Genomic DNA, 15,393 nt, shown 5'->3' with positions numbered 1-15,393 from the left:
GGCCTAGTAGGTATGATGTAAAGCAGAAAAGTGCATGTTCAGGGAAATTCGACCTTTGAGCTGCCACAATGGGGCCACTATTGAAACTAACAACATGAAAACTAGTGCCAACCGCGAGATCTCGTTGACACAAATTCCCTGGGGCTTCCTGCTAAGTTCTACATTTATTGGTTTGGAAACGACAGGCGGTAGCATCGCCTATATCAGTCCGCGTTATGAAAACCGGTGAATCAGGGCAAGAATAAATTGAGCGATGTATTCATGCAGCATGCAGTTCGACCGAAGCTAAACGCCCTAGCCCGACTGCCATAAGAAACGTAGAATTCGCGCATTGTGAAAACACATTTTCGAGCACGAATAAAATCTGAGCCCAGGTAAAGAATAACAGAGGCTGTAGCGATGCGATGTCGACGCGATTTTTCTAAGACAAGAGACGCGAATCCCGCAGGCAAGACTGCGCAAGACTGCCTTGAATCTGTGATGTGCACGTGAATAGAAACCACAGTTCCACAAATTTTGAACAGCAGATCATGCATCCAATCATATAAAGGCATGAAACTGATGAGCTTTTTTGAATCCTAGGTCATGGCAACCAGAGCAGATAAAGACGTGAAACCGGTAACAAAAACATGACGGTGCACGTGTGGTCCGCTAATAATCCAGTCGGTTCACTGTTTTTTTTGTTGTTGTTGTTGTAAATTTATAACGACCCAGTAACCGACCGGGAAGTGGCCTTTATCGTCTTTCCAAAAACAGCGTGGTCTAGGATACAAGACATTGCAGCCAAAATCAGGAGAGCTGTTCATGAAACCCGCGAAGCCAGCGATGCATCCATGTGAACTTTAACCTCTGTTTGCACCAAACATTTTGGCGTTAATATTTTGAAGATGGTGAAATCAAACGCTAATCAATTTTCATTGAGGAAAAAGGTAATGTTTTTCAGGTAATCCTAAAGTATTTTTCCATTGGTGCTATTTGTGACCTAGTGTGCTAAAGGGAGTATCCCACATTTTTTGGCACTTTTCACCTCTTGTTACATCAGGCGCATACGATTTGATCAGTCAAACCAGTTTTCTCGAAATCCTTCTAAACGGCTCAAAATTTCGATTGTAAGTGGTCGACTCTGCGGAAGAAATCTTATTTGACTCCATCCTCGCCAATATGGCAGCAATACATTTCACTTGGTTTATTTTTTCTAAAGTGTATGTTCTGTAATGTCTACAACACACTAATGTGTCAAAATGTTTGTAAAATAAATGCTACGAGGGGTTAAAACCATCTGTTTAGATAAAACATACACGGACATGACGCAATAATGCCGCGAGTTCAATGACACGTCATGCCATGACTTCGAATTCTCCCCCAAAGTGTTCATCGCAGTGGCTGTTTTCGAGGCGCACTTAACCGTTGCGAATGGGAGTGCCACATGATGCATGTGACGCAGTGGTTCAAAGGCGTCAACCAACCAACTGTTCGGTAACAGACTGTTGCGCGCTGGGCCAATTACAAACGACCTTTTGTTCGTACCGTTAGAGACGCGCATGCTGGTTGTCATGACCAAGGCGCTATAACAACAGGCTGGGCGGCAGGATATATACCAAAATATGCTAGGCTTGAGACAATGCTGGCCCCGGAGCACCTATAAGCCAATTCTAATCAATAAAAGTAGAAGTGATGGAATTCCAACACAATTTTGATGAGTTATAATCACTGCCGAAGCATTATCACGTGATGTCACGCAATTGTAAAATGGCACCCAGCAATGTTCTGCTAGTGACTAAAAACTGGCAATTTTACAGCGCAGTAAAGACGTTAAACAACACTCGCAACTTGAGTGAGCCACCTCGATGCGTTTTGGTGAGGCTGCTTCACTAATGTTATATAGCCAATAAATGAATTGCGTCGTAAACAACTATGAAAGAAGCAAACTCATTTTTCGACGCTCCCAAAACTTTCTTCGCCGTTTCTGGAAAAAGCCTGTGAAGACATATTTGCTGCACGAATAGGAAAGGAACAAAACCGGGATGTTAATTTATGTGTCGGAGCATAGGCGCCTCCCATGACCTGACTACGGAATATTTCCTTCAGCATTTTATTTGAAATGATCCTTGCCAGTCTGTCCTTTAATGGTGACAGGTTGCAGGGGTATTGTTCGGAACTAGTTATGTCGCTGTGATGTTTGGATCCCTGCTCTAAGGTCTGGGCAATGTCTATATGCAACACATAGAGAAGGTGACAACTTCAGGCTCCAATTGAACTCCTCATTACCGTGCCTTAACTTTGAATTTTAACATTGGTAAGAACATAAAAAGTTATCTACAACCATGCCAGTGAGCTTACCCACATAACATTTTTACAGATTTTGAAGGTGCTAAGCTCGAAAAATGGGAAGATCCGTCTGGTTCCCCATCGCAATACAGAAGATAAGAAAAACATGATGCCACCCAATGTTATTGTTCACTCTTTACCAGGTGACAAAAAGCAGCCGAAGGTGGATCAAGGCTGCTAAGAGGGATAAAATCATTCCCAACAAAAGCACTGGAGTTTGCTCCCTTCACTTTTCTCCGAGAAATTAGGTGCGTGATTTGAAGTATGAGCTGCTCAACCCAGGAAAGGACCCCATGGCAAACCCCTCAAGGCGTCTCAAAGCGGAGGCATGACCTTTCCAGAACCTTGAGAGAGAGATACAGAAGTAGTAAGATTAACATTTTGTTTGTAGGTTTTATTGCAATACCTGCACCAGCAATCCGTTTTGTCATGTGTCTAGACTTGGCTGCAAACCGCACGCGGTACTGACGGTCTCTGGCGGCCGCCGGCAGGAGAGAGCGCATTTCGCCGCGCTCTCCGCAGCACAGCCAAACCTATTCCATGGGGTGGGCGAATGGTCCTGGGGTGTGGCCGGTGATTTTTGCCCCTTCCATTAACTGTCAGCCTTTTGAACGATGGTTGCACTGCCGTTGTATTATACAACATTACTTTATTTCGAAGAGTGAAGCACCATCTCGCTCTTTCCATTCATCATCGAAGTGCGCCAATCCCGCATGTATTCGTGTCATGGGTGCCGAGATGTGGCACAAAACGCGCAAACCCGTGGAAGAGGGCAAAATTCACCATTGAGCCCGTGCCACGTGATACGTGTGACCGCACCATTTCGCATGGTACACCGTCATACCTGTGTCGCTGCAATCCCCACCGGTGTCTAGATTTTGGTGCGATATGGCATAATCGGTCCGAGGCAATGAATTACGGCAGCCAATCAGGTGATAAGACGGCCGTTTAACCTTGGAGCAGCATTCGGCGTCAGCCGAGACACGGGGCGGCGCCGTTCCGTCGCGGCGCAAAAAGCTGCCGTGCAACCCACTAATCTTAGCTCATTTGCGAGCGACATGTGTGAAAATGCAATCAGCAAAAGTGTGGCATAGAGAGTGAGTCGACCAATACGCCGATGTGGTTTTCAACGCCAAATTATGAATACTTTTGACAGAAGCGGCTGTTATGCTAGGCGCCGGCATCTGGCAATTTGTCCTGCAACTTGCGGCGCAACGGGGCGTTGCACAAATTCGCCATGCGACTGAAAGTTAGCCGCATCAATTGTGACTGTCGGGAAACAAAATCCATGCCTGTACGCTCACGGCGACCGCCGACACGAATCGGTCGACACGCTGATGTAGCTTTCAACTCTAGATCACGTATAGTTTTGACGGCAGCGGCTTGTATTCAGCTTCGGTTTTGAAAACTCGGCCCGCTGCAACTTGTAATGCGGTTTGCAGCGCAACGGTACGCTCGACAAACTCGCCATGCCCACTGAAAATGTGGCCGCTTGAATTATTAATGTAACTTGTTTACATTAAAATTGTTGAACGTTTACAACGTTTAAATTGTTGACGTAAAACCACGTCAAAAACGGCCGATTTCACCTTGTCAACACGTGTGCACGTGCCACGTGTCACGTGGCAGAAAAAACTTACCAGATTACGATGGTCCATTCCGTGCTCTATCGCACTGTGCATGCTGCATGTAGCCGCGACCCTTGGTTGCCGAGATACGGCTTCGGAAAGCGAAGCGTGTCGGGCCGTCGGCCGGAATCGTTTACTCGGCGTCGCCCGTGTTAAAAATTTGGGGGTTCTGCGCTCTTGTTTCATGCAGCACGCGCTCGTTTTTGCGAAATACAGAATTTTGACGCGACTTTGTCACGCGCCGTAAGCGGGCCTTGGTCATGTGCAAATTTCATTGGAAAATTCCTGACCGTTTAGCCTGCAGATGATCTAACTCAAATGTGCAGGCACACATAAACACTGTTCCTGTAGTGATGTAGAAGAACGAAGGAGAAGAAGAAGAAGATACCATTCGTGATTTGTGTATGGTAGGTTTGTTTGGAAGTGACGAATGTGATTTGATGTCTCTTACTCCCATGCTTGTTATATTATTATGATTCATTATTGGAACTACCCATATTGAACTTGTTGGTTTGCAGATCAAATAATGCCAGCTATTTCAATTGTTTAAATGCAAAGAATGATCTACCCAATTCGCAAATGATTTTTGCCGAATGTCTTTTCGCAATGGCAAAATATTTTGACCTGTTTAATCCATGTCTGGCAGCAGCAAAACAGTTCATAATGGCATGTTACAGGCGATGCTTTGCTGGTCTCCTGTCTACCCTGAAAGACAAGCAGGACACTGTCTTGGAGTCCCTGGAGGAGCATGCTTCTGGTGTCAAACCTGCTTTTGAGCAGGTCCAGACTGCTGGGCAGGAAAGGTAAGGCACATGCAATGTTAAGAGCAATGTGCAATTCTTGAACATTCCTGTATGACAAAATGCGCAACAAAGCTGGAAAAGTACCAACAAACTTTGTGTGGACTGAGCATAGCCAACTTCCCAATGCAAATATTTATAGGACCAGTATGGCAACCATGTTAAAAAAAGCACTCAAAGGAACTAGTCATGCCGTTGGATGCCTGGTAAATATCCCCGCTTGCCACTCTGTTATAACCAATAGTATGTGACAACAACAATAGTATGCGAAGGTATGGTAAAGAGCATTGTATGAATGCAACTGTGCCCTTTGAAAATAGTAAACCAGTCCATTTCTCGGCTTGAGGATATCTTCAGATTGGTCTGAGCTGATAATGCTAATGCTCATACTGTGTTTTGTTTACTCCCAATCACCATTGTCCACTGTCTTTTTTTTGTCCTTCTAGTACAAGTAATTGTAATGCTGACCAAACATTTCCCTACTCAGGAGAGCCATGCGCATGTGTCCATAATAATATATCCCAAACCTGCAAATGATGTCCTTTACGCCTCGTTTAGTCCACTTCCTGGTCCATCCTGTTCCGGTCCCGACGAACTGGCCAGGCTTCGGCAGAAGATCTCCGACTTAACGGACTCTCTGAACCGCAAGACGGAAGAGGTCGAGGCCAAGTGCTTGAAGGTGGCAGCCCACTACCGAGCCAAACTAAAGGTCCTTTTTACTGACCAGCAGGTACCATTATATTTTCCTCTATGCCTTGATTCCTGTCGCCTCATGGCCTAAGTTTGTTAACGATATGTGAGTCACATCCTGCCCACATCCTGTCCGAACATTTCTAGTTTTCTTGGCTAATTAGTCAGCCTACCTTATAGGATAATCTGACTTTATGCCCAGAAGAGGGATCGAATTCTATGCGTCCACATATTTAAATTACATCCATCCACTGCTGGGAGACAGTGATAAGCCTTACTGGGTCAGGTTTTCATCGAGTGTGGCGTTTGGTCGCGGGTTACCACGGCTCTGGCGTGGGCCAGATCTACAGTGTTGCACTTGATGACACCCATGCCCAGGTCGGGTCGCGGGATTGGCGGCCTGCGTCAAGAATGCAACTTTGTTGGCCAGTCAGTCAGCAGTTCTGTTCCATAACTGAGACTGGCATCACCCACTCCACAGCGCATAGTCAGGTTTTGAATTTGTCATACTGTGCGTGCACCAGCCTCTAAGGCTGGCGCACACATTCCACGGGTTTTAGCGCCTTTCCTGCTGACTTCGGGTCCGAGATCAGACAGGCCTCATGGATGCGCTTGAGATCCGAGGCCGGTAGACTGTGCACAACCTCCAGCGCTTCCAAAGAACGATTAGGCTGGCATGCGACCCCCTAAGGGCTTCGGGGGATACCTCTCCAGCATGCCGGACAATCGCGCTCAAACTTTCGGAATCCTCTGGGGTAAGTAGGAAAGGGATGTTCCTCCAAGGTGCGGTCTATCATCAAAGGTAGGGCCTAGTGGGGCCAATTATTGACCAAGCAACAAGCAAGTTATTAAAAATCGCAAAGTCTTGTCGAGGCTCATCCTGGCAGCAGGGGGATGGGGGATGGGGATGGGGGATTCTTTCCGCGACGCCCTATCTGTCTTAGTTTTGAAGCAACGGAGGAATGGGGGGGGTCGTATCAACGTCGCATCGACGTCCCCTTCTCTCCATCCGCCTCGTTATGGAAAAAGGCGAATCAGGGCCAGAGTTAAGCGCTCCGCAGCCGGCGCCTGTGTCTCCCAAGCCCTGCGTCGGACACGCAGCCTCTCCTGTGTCTGACACGCAGACGCTCCAGCGTAGAACGTGCCCCCGCCGCAGAGCCGAACGCGCACCGACTCCATTGCTGGACGCGTGACCCATCCTTTGTCGACACGCAGCCTCTCCTGTGCCGGGCACCCTGTCCCTTCTGTGTCGGACATGCGACCTCTCCCGTGCCAGACATGCCGCCTCTCCTGTGCCGCGGCAACTCCAAAGCCCAAAGTGCACCCACCCTAGTGCCGAACGCGCGCCCACTCCAGTGCTGGACACGGGTCCTTTCTTGTGTCAGGCGCGCGACCTCTCCTGTGCCGGATACGCGGCCTCCCGTGTGCCGGAAATAGGGCCGCCCGGGTACCAAGCGGCTGTTCCTGCGCCGGACATGCGGTCTCTCATGTGCCGATACGCGGCTAGTTCAGTGTCGAACACGCGGCCTTTCCCGTGCCCGATGGCCGCTCCCGTCTCGGACACGCGACGCCTTCTATGCCGAACACCTGGCCGCTCCCGTGCCGGGCATTCGACAGTTCGGCGACCGAAGTAGCGACGCTCCAGAGGGGGATTCCGCCGTTGCAATGAGGTACTGGCGCCGCACGCCCCGTTAAAATGCAGAACATTATAATGGCACAGCGCGGCTTGATGCAAAAGTATTTCACACCTTGCCCTGTTTTTTTCTGAGTCCCTGATACGTGGCCATAAGATCCTAGGTCCATAGCTGGAACATTTGACGTACTTTCGTAACTATGCCCAGCGTGGAAACAGACAACAGGACAGCGCAGAAATGCTATGAGCGGTTACAAGATGAGCGTTGCCCAAACACACTTGAAAGAATATGGATTTTGAAACCCGCTGTTGATATAAATTAGTATGCAATCAGAATCGCCTCTAAACCCTAAACAAGGCCGTCATATAACGAGACAGTCGCAGGGCTAGAAATCTGAAAAAAAATCAACCAATGTCGCTAAGCACGGCTCGTTTCGCCAACATTGACCCACCACCCATGCAGCCCAGGCCATGGTAATCATGTAATAATGTAATGCTTATGATGCAATCATGACAGTAACGAAAAAAAGTAGCAATCCAGGGCATGGGGCACGTTACGGCCCTTTATGCATGCTATGCGGCCGCTGACTAAACATGTTCTCACATTTCTCCGTCCATGCAGCGTCTTAGCTTTGAAACGAACCGATGGGCCCACCAGCCTGAGCCCACTGCGCCGGCCACTCAAGCACTAAGACCTACGCCGTAACCACTGGGTTTCTTGGCATGACCAGCAAATGATACCTCAGTGCAAGCGAATCATTCGAAACAACGACCTGCATGGTGTTTATGGCTCGTTGCATTTCATTTAGCTTTGTTTTGTGTGGTTTAACGCATTTATAATGATATTGCGAGCGCGGTAATATGCATTTGTCTCCAGTTGGCATTATAGGCCATTCCAGATTTCGTCGCTGACAGAACAGACACCTGTTCAGCCCTTCTATTAGCCTACTTCCGAGAGCCGCCTTGATTTAAATATTGGCAACCAGAGGTGTCACTTCCAAAATCGGTTTGGGGGTGTCGGCTGAAAAGGTTGACCTCACCTACCCCTAACACAGGATGTATGTCTGGTTCTCAGCTAGTTGAATTCGCTCCCTCGATGCTAAAATTTAAAAAGGTTCGAACGAATTGTTGATTCAAACTGGTTTCCTTGGGGAGGAATGACTTCCCATTTCAAGTTGATGAGAGCTGCCTTTTTGTGAAAAACCTGTGCTGAGGTGTGATTCGCCGAGAAAAAAGCATCCTAGTAAGCCTTAGTAAGGGATCGCTGACGACTTCCGCTGTCGCTGATCGTATTGTACAACCAACGCAGTCACGATTATGCGACAAATACGGTTGTCACTGTTGGGTGAAAAAACGCGTCAAATTTTATCAGGGTGACCATGCACCTTTAAAAGTCGTCACATGTTGCAGCGTATGGTTCTGTATCTCAATCCCAAAGTGACATCCTGTTTGTAGCATGTGTGTAACCGCAAAACCTACTTAGCTTAGAGCTTAATGTTGTCTGGTTGTAGTGGTAGCTGGAAACGTAAGCGATCAGTTAGCTTGTCTCCTGAACCTGCAGTTTAGTGTCTCAATATGTCTACATTGATGGTGCAGAAAAGACAATATTGAGGCCAAAAGCCTCAACAAACGTCGTACATGCGGTCCGGTTGAAAATCAAGGCTGTTTGTGGGGGAGGTCGTTGATAGGGGGAGTAAAGCGTATATTTTTAAGTGTTGTAGCAACAGCAGCTGGCACGTAGCCAAGGTCATCATCGGGGAAGAGGTTATGGGTATGTGGGCATGTGTGGTGGCAAATGCCAAATTTTATTGCGACCCTACAAATTTTCACCGAATGCCTTCGAAATCGCTCTATAGCTCATGCCATCCTTTTGGCTCAAACGGGGGCATGGCGCCCATGCACCCTCTCCAACTATCTCTGGGCGGCAGTTTGAGGTCAAGTGCTGTTTGACTTGCTAGGCTGGGAAAGATGCATGTAGAGGTACCATTTGAGTACCAAAAGGAGCATCCACCGCATGGCCTGCAGAATATTAGTACAATAACCTTATCTTAGTGTGTCAAATTGCAGGGGTGGTTGAATTATGTTGAAGTTGCAAACAGATGTGGCTTGTAAAATGTTTTTTTGATACTCCTTGCCTGAAATTACCTTTGCAGCCCCATGATTCCCTAAAACATTGGCTCTGAACACTCAATTGGTACCTCAGTACTCACTTTGATGTTTGCATACTTTGGTCAACAACATGATACAGTCATGTTCAAGATGGTGGGTAGTTGTGATATGGAATGTAATGATGAAAAGGTTGCAATGTCTCAGTGCTGATTACCATTACTGATGTAAGTAAACAGGAGACAGGCAAAACAAGTGCTACCAGCATTAAAGAAATTAAGATGACCTGCTTACAGTGCTTAAATGTAATATTCAATAAGGTAGTGGCATGTTAAATGAATTCTTTAGCAATGTGCCCTTTTCACAAAAACAAAATATTAAAATAGTTACATAAATTATTTGATAAAATATTGACAAACATAAATATATGTACATATATACATAAATTATGTTACATAGGATATTTGATACTTAATCAAGCTCTTTGATTCTGTCAGCAGGGGCATTTACCAATAATTCCTTAACAAATAGAACTCAACAAATGTCAGATTTATAATTATTAAAAGAGGCCATCTTAATTCTCTGTGCCTTACCATGCCTTATATAGCACAAGCACTATATCACCTGAGGGCTATTGCAAATATACAAGGATAGTTTGAAAATATGATAAATATTAGGGGCTAAATAGAACTGAATTAAAAACAGCAGACTATTGTTGATTAATATGAAATAATGTCTGTAACATTATAAATGAATATGACACCTTGTTTTCTATTGTTATATTTAATCCAAGCATCTTTGAAAGGATAAATTATGGGATAACAGCTCATGCTAAGCAGTGCTTGTTGTGTGTACCCTGCCCTCTTCCATCTGATGTGCAATTTTACAAAAGGCAGAATCTGGTGGGGAAAGTTTGATGTGCTTCAATACTTGGCAAGGTCTGTCATGCCCTCTGATATCACCTAAACTTTCTATAGCTGCTACCACTGGCTGCAGGCCATATCTGCTGAGGACAGCTGGCAAGTACCTAAGGGTGCCTAAACTGACTCAGACCTGCCAAATCAATTCAAAACATAGAACCTTATGTAAAGTGCTCACAAATAGATGAAAAACATACAGTATTGCTAGAATTCTGCAAAGAAACCAGGAAGCAATGATTTTTCTTGCTGCAGCATGTTGCTTGCATAAGTCATTTTGATAGATACAGCTTGCATAGCATTCTGAAGCATTTTGTTACAAGCAATCAACAGGTGATAAGCTTCTTCAGACACATGGTCACAGTGATAATGCTACTCACCCTCTGGTAACTTGATTTGTCAGTTACAGCATACAGCATCAGATCGGAAGAATATTGCTTTGTATGTTAGTGGTACAATTCTGATGTCTGTGATTATTGTATGCTATAAAGTTGTGTTCTTAAATATTTTCTAATAGTAAGAAGGTGGTAGAAGTTCAGCTCTACAACTTGGTAACACAGTGCTGCCCTTTGCAAATATAATGAAAAAGAAATTGTATATTGTGCCCAATTGCATGATGCTGTGCTTTGTAGCTGAAGCAAAAGGAAATAACACATGTGACATTGTATTATTTCATAGTGTATGTGTTAAGTGAATGAATGAGTTTATTTAGGATATATTTGTGTTTTGTTTCTTTCCATCCACAGTCTGTGCTTCATTTAGCATTAGGATTGTTCATCCTTCCACTACATTTAAACAGTTCTCATGCTTTACACCCTAATTCACAACTAGAATCCAGGACATTTGCAGTTCACGTGATGCACAGGCTATATTATCCACAACTTCCTCCATACATTTTGTGCTGATTCCCTCCCTTCTTATGTTTTCACCTTTTAGTGTGCTACTATTCCACAACCACTGACATCATGCCATTTATAATCCTCAAACTTCCACTGTAACCTCCTTTGTGGCTCTGTTGCAGTCTGAAGATGAATTCCAGCCACCAGGATGCCTCAGCACCCAGGCGCAGGGCTAGCTTCACTGAGCCCTTGATGAAGCTCTCATCATACGTGCTGGCGCTGCGGCCATGGTCATTCTCCGCGTCGCTCATGCCCGTGCTACTCGGCTGCGCGCTGGCATACAAGGTATTAAGTCTGAGGACGCTGATGTGATGCTTTGTGGTCGTATGGAGTGGTCATGTCCACAAAGATGCTCGCCGCTTCGCGTGAATGCACATGTTGACTTGTGGTGCTTCAAAGGGAAAAGCGTCTTGGCCTTAGCGAAACAGCTACTGCCGTACCTCAGGTGCCACGGAACGCCTCCCATTATCGTGAGTGCGCTACGCAACGCCTCCCATTACCGTGAGTGCGCCACAGAACACCTCCCACTCCTGGGGTGCGCCACGGAAGCCTCTCATTACCGGGGGTGCGCCGATCTGCCCCCTCTCATTACCGGGGGGTGCCCCTGTCCGCCCTCCCTCTCCCATTACCGGGAGTGCGGCCGTCTGCCGTCCGACTGACACAGCGTGGCGAGCCACAGGTGGCCGGCGAGCTACACGTCTTCGCCGTCTTCCTGACGGCCGTCACCGCCATCGCCGTGCACGCAGCCGGCAACGTGGTCAACACCTTCTACGACTTCGTCAAGGGCGTAGACGTGTCGCGTAGCGACGACCGCGTGTTGGTGGACCACCTGCTGACCAAGGACGAGATCGCCACACTCGGCGTGCTGCTCTACCTGGTGGGCTGCCTCGGCTTCAGCCTCCTCTCCATCGTATCGTCGGCACGTATGGAGCACTTGGCGTTCGTGTTCTTCGGCGGTTTGTCCAGCTCGTTCTTGTACACGGGCGGGCCGGGGCTGAAGTACGTGGGGCTCGGCGACATCCTCATTCTGATCATCTTTGGCCCCATCAGCGTGCTGTTCTCGTTCCTGGCGCAGACGGGCTACGTCCAGTGGCCGGCGATGTTGTACGCCGTGCCGCTAGCGCTCAACACCGAGGCCATCCTACACAGCAACAACACGCGTGACCTGCAGGTCGACAAGCAGGCCGGCATCGTCTCGCTAGCCATCACCATCGGCTACACGGCCTCGCGCGTGCTGTACGCGGTGCTGCTCTTCACGCCGTACGTGCTGTGCATCGTGCACGGCGTGCACTACTCCACCTGGCTGCTGCTGCCGTGCGTTACCATGCCAACGGCCTTCAAGATCGAGCGCGAGTTCCGCACAGTCAGCATGCAGGACACACCCAATAGCACGGCCAAGCTGAACGCCTACCTCGGCCTCTGCCTGGTGGTGGCCATCCTGATGTCGGACGCGCGCACGCTGCCCTACCTGACACCGCACGAGGCCTGACTGGCGGGCGGCGCACGCCCGGCCCCGGCGCTGGTCCAGCTTGGCGCGCAGCAGCCCGGCGGACACCGGGTCTGGTCTGTCGCGCCCACGGCACGGTCTCGGTGCCGTGGCTGCGGGAACGGAACGCGGCGGGCGGCCGAGCCTTCGGTGGTGGCCGACCGCGTCCACGACGTTGGGTGAAATCGGAGCGGGTGCACGTGGTGGGGACGGTGCGCGGTGCAGGTGTTGTTTGCCATTGCGGCTGTGGACGAGCCATGTGCCACGTGACCCGAGCTCTTCGGACAGGCAGCGGTCCATGCGGGCGGCTTGCGCTTTGGCCGTTGCACCATATGTGACTGTTTCGAGTTGTTACGCGTTTTCACGGCTGTGGTCTACCCTCCTGTCTCGGATGCGTCGCGAAGGTGCATCCTGCTGGTTTTCTAGTAAGCTGGCCGGGTGTCGGGTTTCTACGTTTTGATGTGTGTATCTCAGTCTACGCCGCGAGTACGGAGCGCCTGCGTCGAAAATACTCAGTGTTTTGTGCTGCATTTTGCCGCGATTGTCACGTGACTGTTACGTCTCGCTGGTATCCCGCTCTCAAGCACGGCCATATCGCGACTGTTGCACGTTGTTGGTGTATTTATTTCAACCGATCAAATACAATGCGGATGAGACCGCCCTCAGCGATGTGTCCGTCGCCGGCGGCTCCGCAGCAGCCCGAGCAGCGAGCGGGGTCCCCATCACCGCGGCCCAGCCGCTGCGACACGGAACGGCGGGACGGGAGCTGGCTACTGCGGCACGAACAGCTGGCGGCCGGTGAAGGTGCGCCGCTCCACGCCGTTGGCAGTGATGATGGCCACGCGGCACACGCCGCCGCTCGAGCCGTCTCGGTGGATGGCCAGCGACACGGCTGCAATAGAGCGCCCGTCAGGCTACCTCCACGCCCGGCCGGGGGGAGGGGGTCGCGTCACCAACCACACACATCGTCGTGGGTCGGGGAAAAACCGTGGCTCCAGCGGTTTGACGTCACAGGCACTTCCAGCGTGGCCTACCGCCAACCAGTGCCACAGCCACCTGCCGCTGGCTGCGGAGTGCACCCGGCTCTCGCAAACTATCGACGCACACAAACATGTATATATATATATATATATATATATATATATATATATATATATATATATATATATATACACTTCCGCAGGGCGCCCACTTTGAACCTGTCAGTTTGCTGAATAACTGCGTCGGTGGCCTCTGCCGCCGTTTACATCCCGGGCCTGTGGGCGTGCCGAAGCGCACGGCCGAAATTGCATCCGGTGGGCAGAATATTGGAGTACGTCGTTTGCTGTCAGCTTGAATCACATGGTTCGCTTGCACCCGTTCCCACCCCCGGAAATGAGGCATTTGCAAGCACTAAGGTTCATCAGGGTTCACGTCACAACAAAGCGTACGATACGAATTCTAACGAGAAACTTTGGACAAAGAATACCGCTTGCATAAAAGTACGTGCGGAGCTTTGGAGGACCCCGAACGTCTGGCCAATCGCACGCATGGTGGGTGTTATGACAATCACAAAACGTGTCAAAATTCAGTGGGGATGGAACAGCTTAGAGAAATGTCGCATAAGTGTCGCAGCGGTACAAAATAAAGGTTGGTGCGCGCGGCGGCACCAACTCTTGTTGACCACCTAAGCGTATGGCGATCCTACAGATTACAGAACCAAGTTGATAATGATCCCCGTGGAAGGGCTCTACTACCATTTCACTGAATGAACATGCATTATTAAGTGCAAGACAAAGACTCCTTCCATGCGAGAAGAAACAGGGAGAGTGGCGTTTGGGGAATCCTAGGGATCGACGCCATAACCCAAAAGCGTTTCTCCACGCATAAAACTTGGAGCGCTTTTAATTATATAAGACAGTAGCAATAGCCTCATTCCTCCGAGTAAAACCAGGAGAGTGGAGATATAGATGTGTTGATATTTCGGCAATATAGCTTTATCGAAACAAATCAGACGTTATTTGTTTTTTATTTGAAGTGATCTATTTGTTGCTATTGTTTCGATAAAGGCATATTCCCGAAATATCAACACATATTCATCTTCATTCTCCCATTTCTTCTCCGAGGAATGAGGCTATTACTTCTGTCTTATCTACGCGAATAATGCTCCTCGCAAATGCACTCAACAACTTACATAGTCTTCTGATTATCATACAACGCTCCAAACTACGCAGCAGCACGATTAGCACGAACAAGATGCGCAGGGAGCATGGGGTTGGGACGCTACGCTGAATATTTCATGAGAATTGACAGCTTTGGTAAAACCAGGCATCACAGCTTTAATGAATCACAGACAATTTAGCAGAAAACGCAGGGGATGAGCGCGACGAACGCCCTACTTTCCTCCAATCACGATGCCTCAGACCCGGCCTTCTTTGTTCCACCTACCGCGCCTGATGAAGTCGACGCAGTCTTCCTGGCTAAAGTCGGGGCGGTAGTTGCTGTCGAGGAAGCCATAGATGTAGGTGCTGCCCGAGCCGCCCGAGGCCACCTTCTGACGCACCATCATGCCTCCGATTGGGATCGAGTAGATCTGGAACAGGCCACCGCCCCGGTCAGGTCAGCACGCTCTCGAGGCTCGCCAGGCCGAGACAGCGCTAAAATACGACATGCCGTGCTGAGCGGAGAGGGGGCATCGCAGGACACATCACTGTCGCATCCTGGGGACAGTTACCACGGTTCAATGTGGCAGATCTCAAATGATGACAAGTGCGGCTTCCACAATTATACATGCCTTTGTAAAGCATATTGCAAGAAGCATGCAACATCATCCATCCCAAACACTAATATACTAAGGAACAAGATGTTAGTGACATGCTGGCATTTGTCTTTGGCTTAGTGGCAGACCTGACCAAACATAACAAGAG

General features: G+C 48.7%; 2 protein-coding genes across 4 annotated transcripts in view; one reads left to right on the top strand and one right to left on the bottom strand.

The window, feature by feature from the left end:
- Positions 1-8,716: 8,716 nt before the first annotated feature.
- heix (UbiA prenyltransferase domain-containing heix) lies at positions 8,717-13,152 on the top strand. Of its 2 annotated transcripts, none has more exons than XM_037212353.1 (3): positions 8,717-8,825; positions 11,124-11,286; positions 11,681-13,152. In XM_037212353.1, the coding sequence occupies exons 2-3, from the start codon at positions 11,131-11,133 to the stop codon at positions 12,488-12,490; spliced, it is 966 nt and encodes a 321-aa protein (XP_037068248.1). In that variant the 5' UTR covers positions 8,717-8,825; positions 11,124-11,130; the 3' UTR covers positions 12,491-13,152. The 2 variants fall into 2 exon arrangements, with proteins under 2 accessions (XP_037068248.1, XP_037068247.1); XM_037212352.1 differs by having other exon boundaries at positions 8,717-8,850.
- Positions 13,082-15,393, bottom strand: part of Prosbeta1 (proteasome beta1 subunit) — a 14,237-nt gene continuing 11,925 nt past the window's right edge. For both annotated transcript variants that reach the window (XM_037212354.1, XM_037212355.1), the window contains 2 exons: positions 14,915-15,059; positions 13,082-13,379 (listed from right to left, as the gene is read on the bottom strand). In XM_037212354.1, coding sequence (XP_037068249.1) covers positions 13,258-13,379; positions 14,915-15,059 — 267 coding nt within the window. In that variant the 3' untranslated portion in view covers positions 13,082-13,257. The remainder of the gene's footprint in view (positions 13,380-14,914; positions 15,060-15,393) is intronic.

This window comes from Pollicipes pollicipes, unplaced genomic scaffold (genome assembly GCF_011947565.3).
Source record: "Pollicipes pollicipes isolate AB1234 unplaced genomic scaffold, Ppol_2.1 Scaffold_3087;HRSCAF=3621_pilon_pilon_pilon, whole genome shotgun sequence".
Taxonomy (NCBI): Eukaryota; Metazoa; Arthropoda; class Thecostraca; order Pollicipedomorpha; family Pollicipedidae; genus Pollicipes; species Pollicipes pollicipes.
Note: the sequence above shows the minus strand (reverse complement) of the source record. Positions and strands in the feature narration are given on the sequence as shown.

Bases quoted from the DNA above. Each gene is read 5' to 3' on its own strand.
- heix (XM_037212353.1), top strand. From the start codon at position 11,131: ATGAATTCCAGCCACCAGGATGCCTCAGCACCCAGGCGCAGGGCTAGC. The intron at 11,287-11,680 runs GTATTAAGTCTG...GGCGAGCCACAG, and splicing joins GCTGCGCGCTGGCATACAAG to GTGGCCGGCGAGCTACACGT.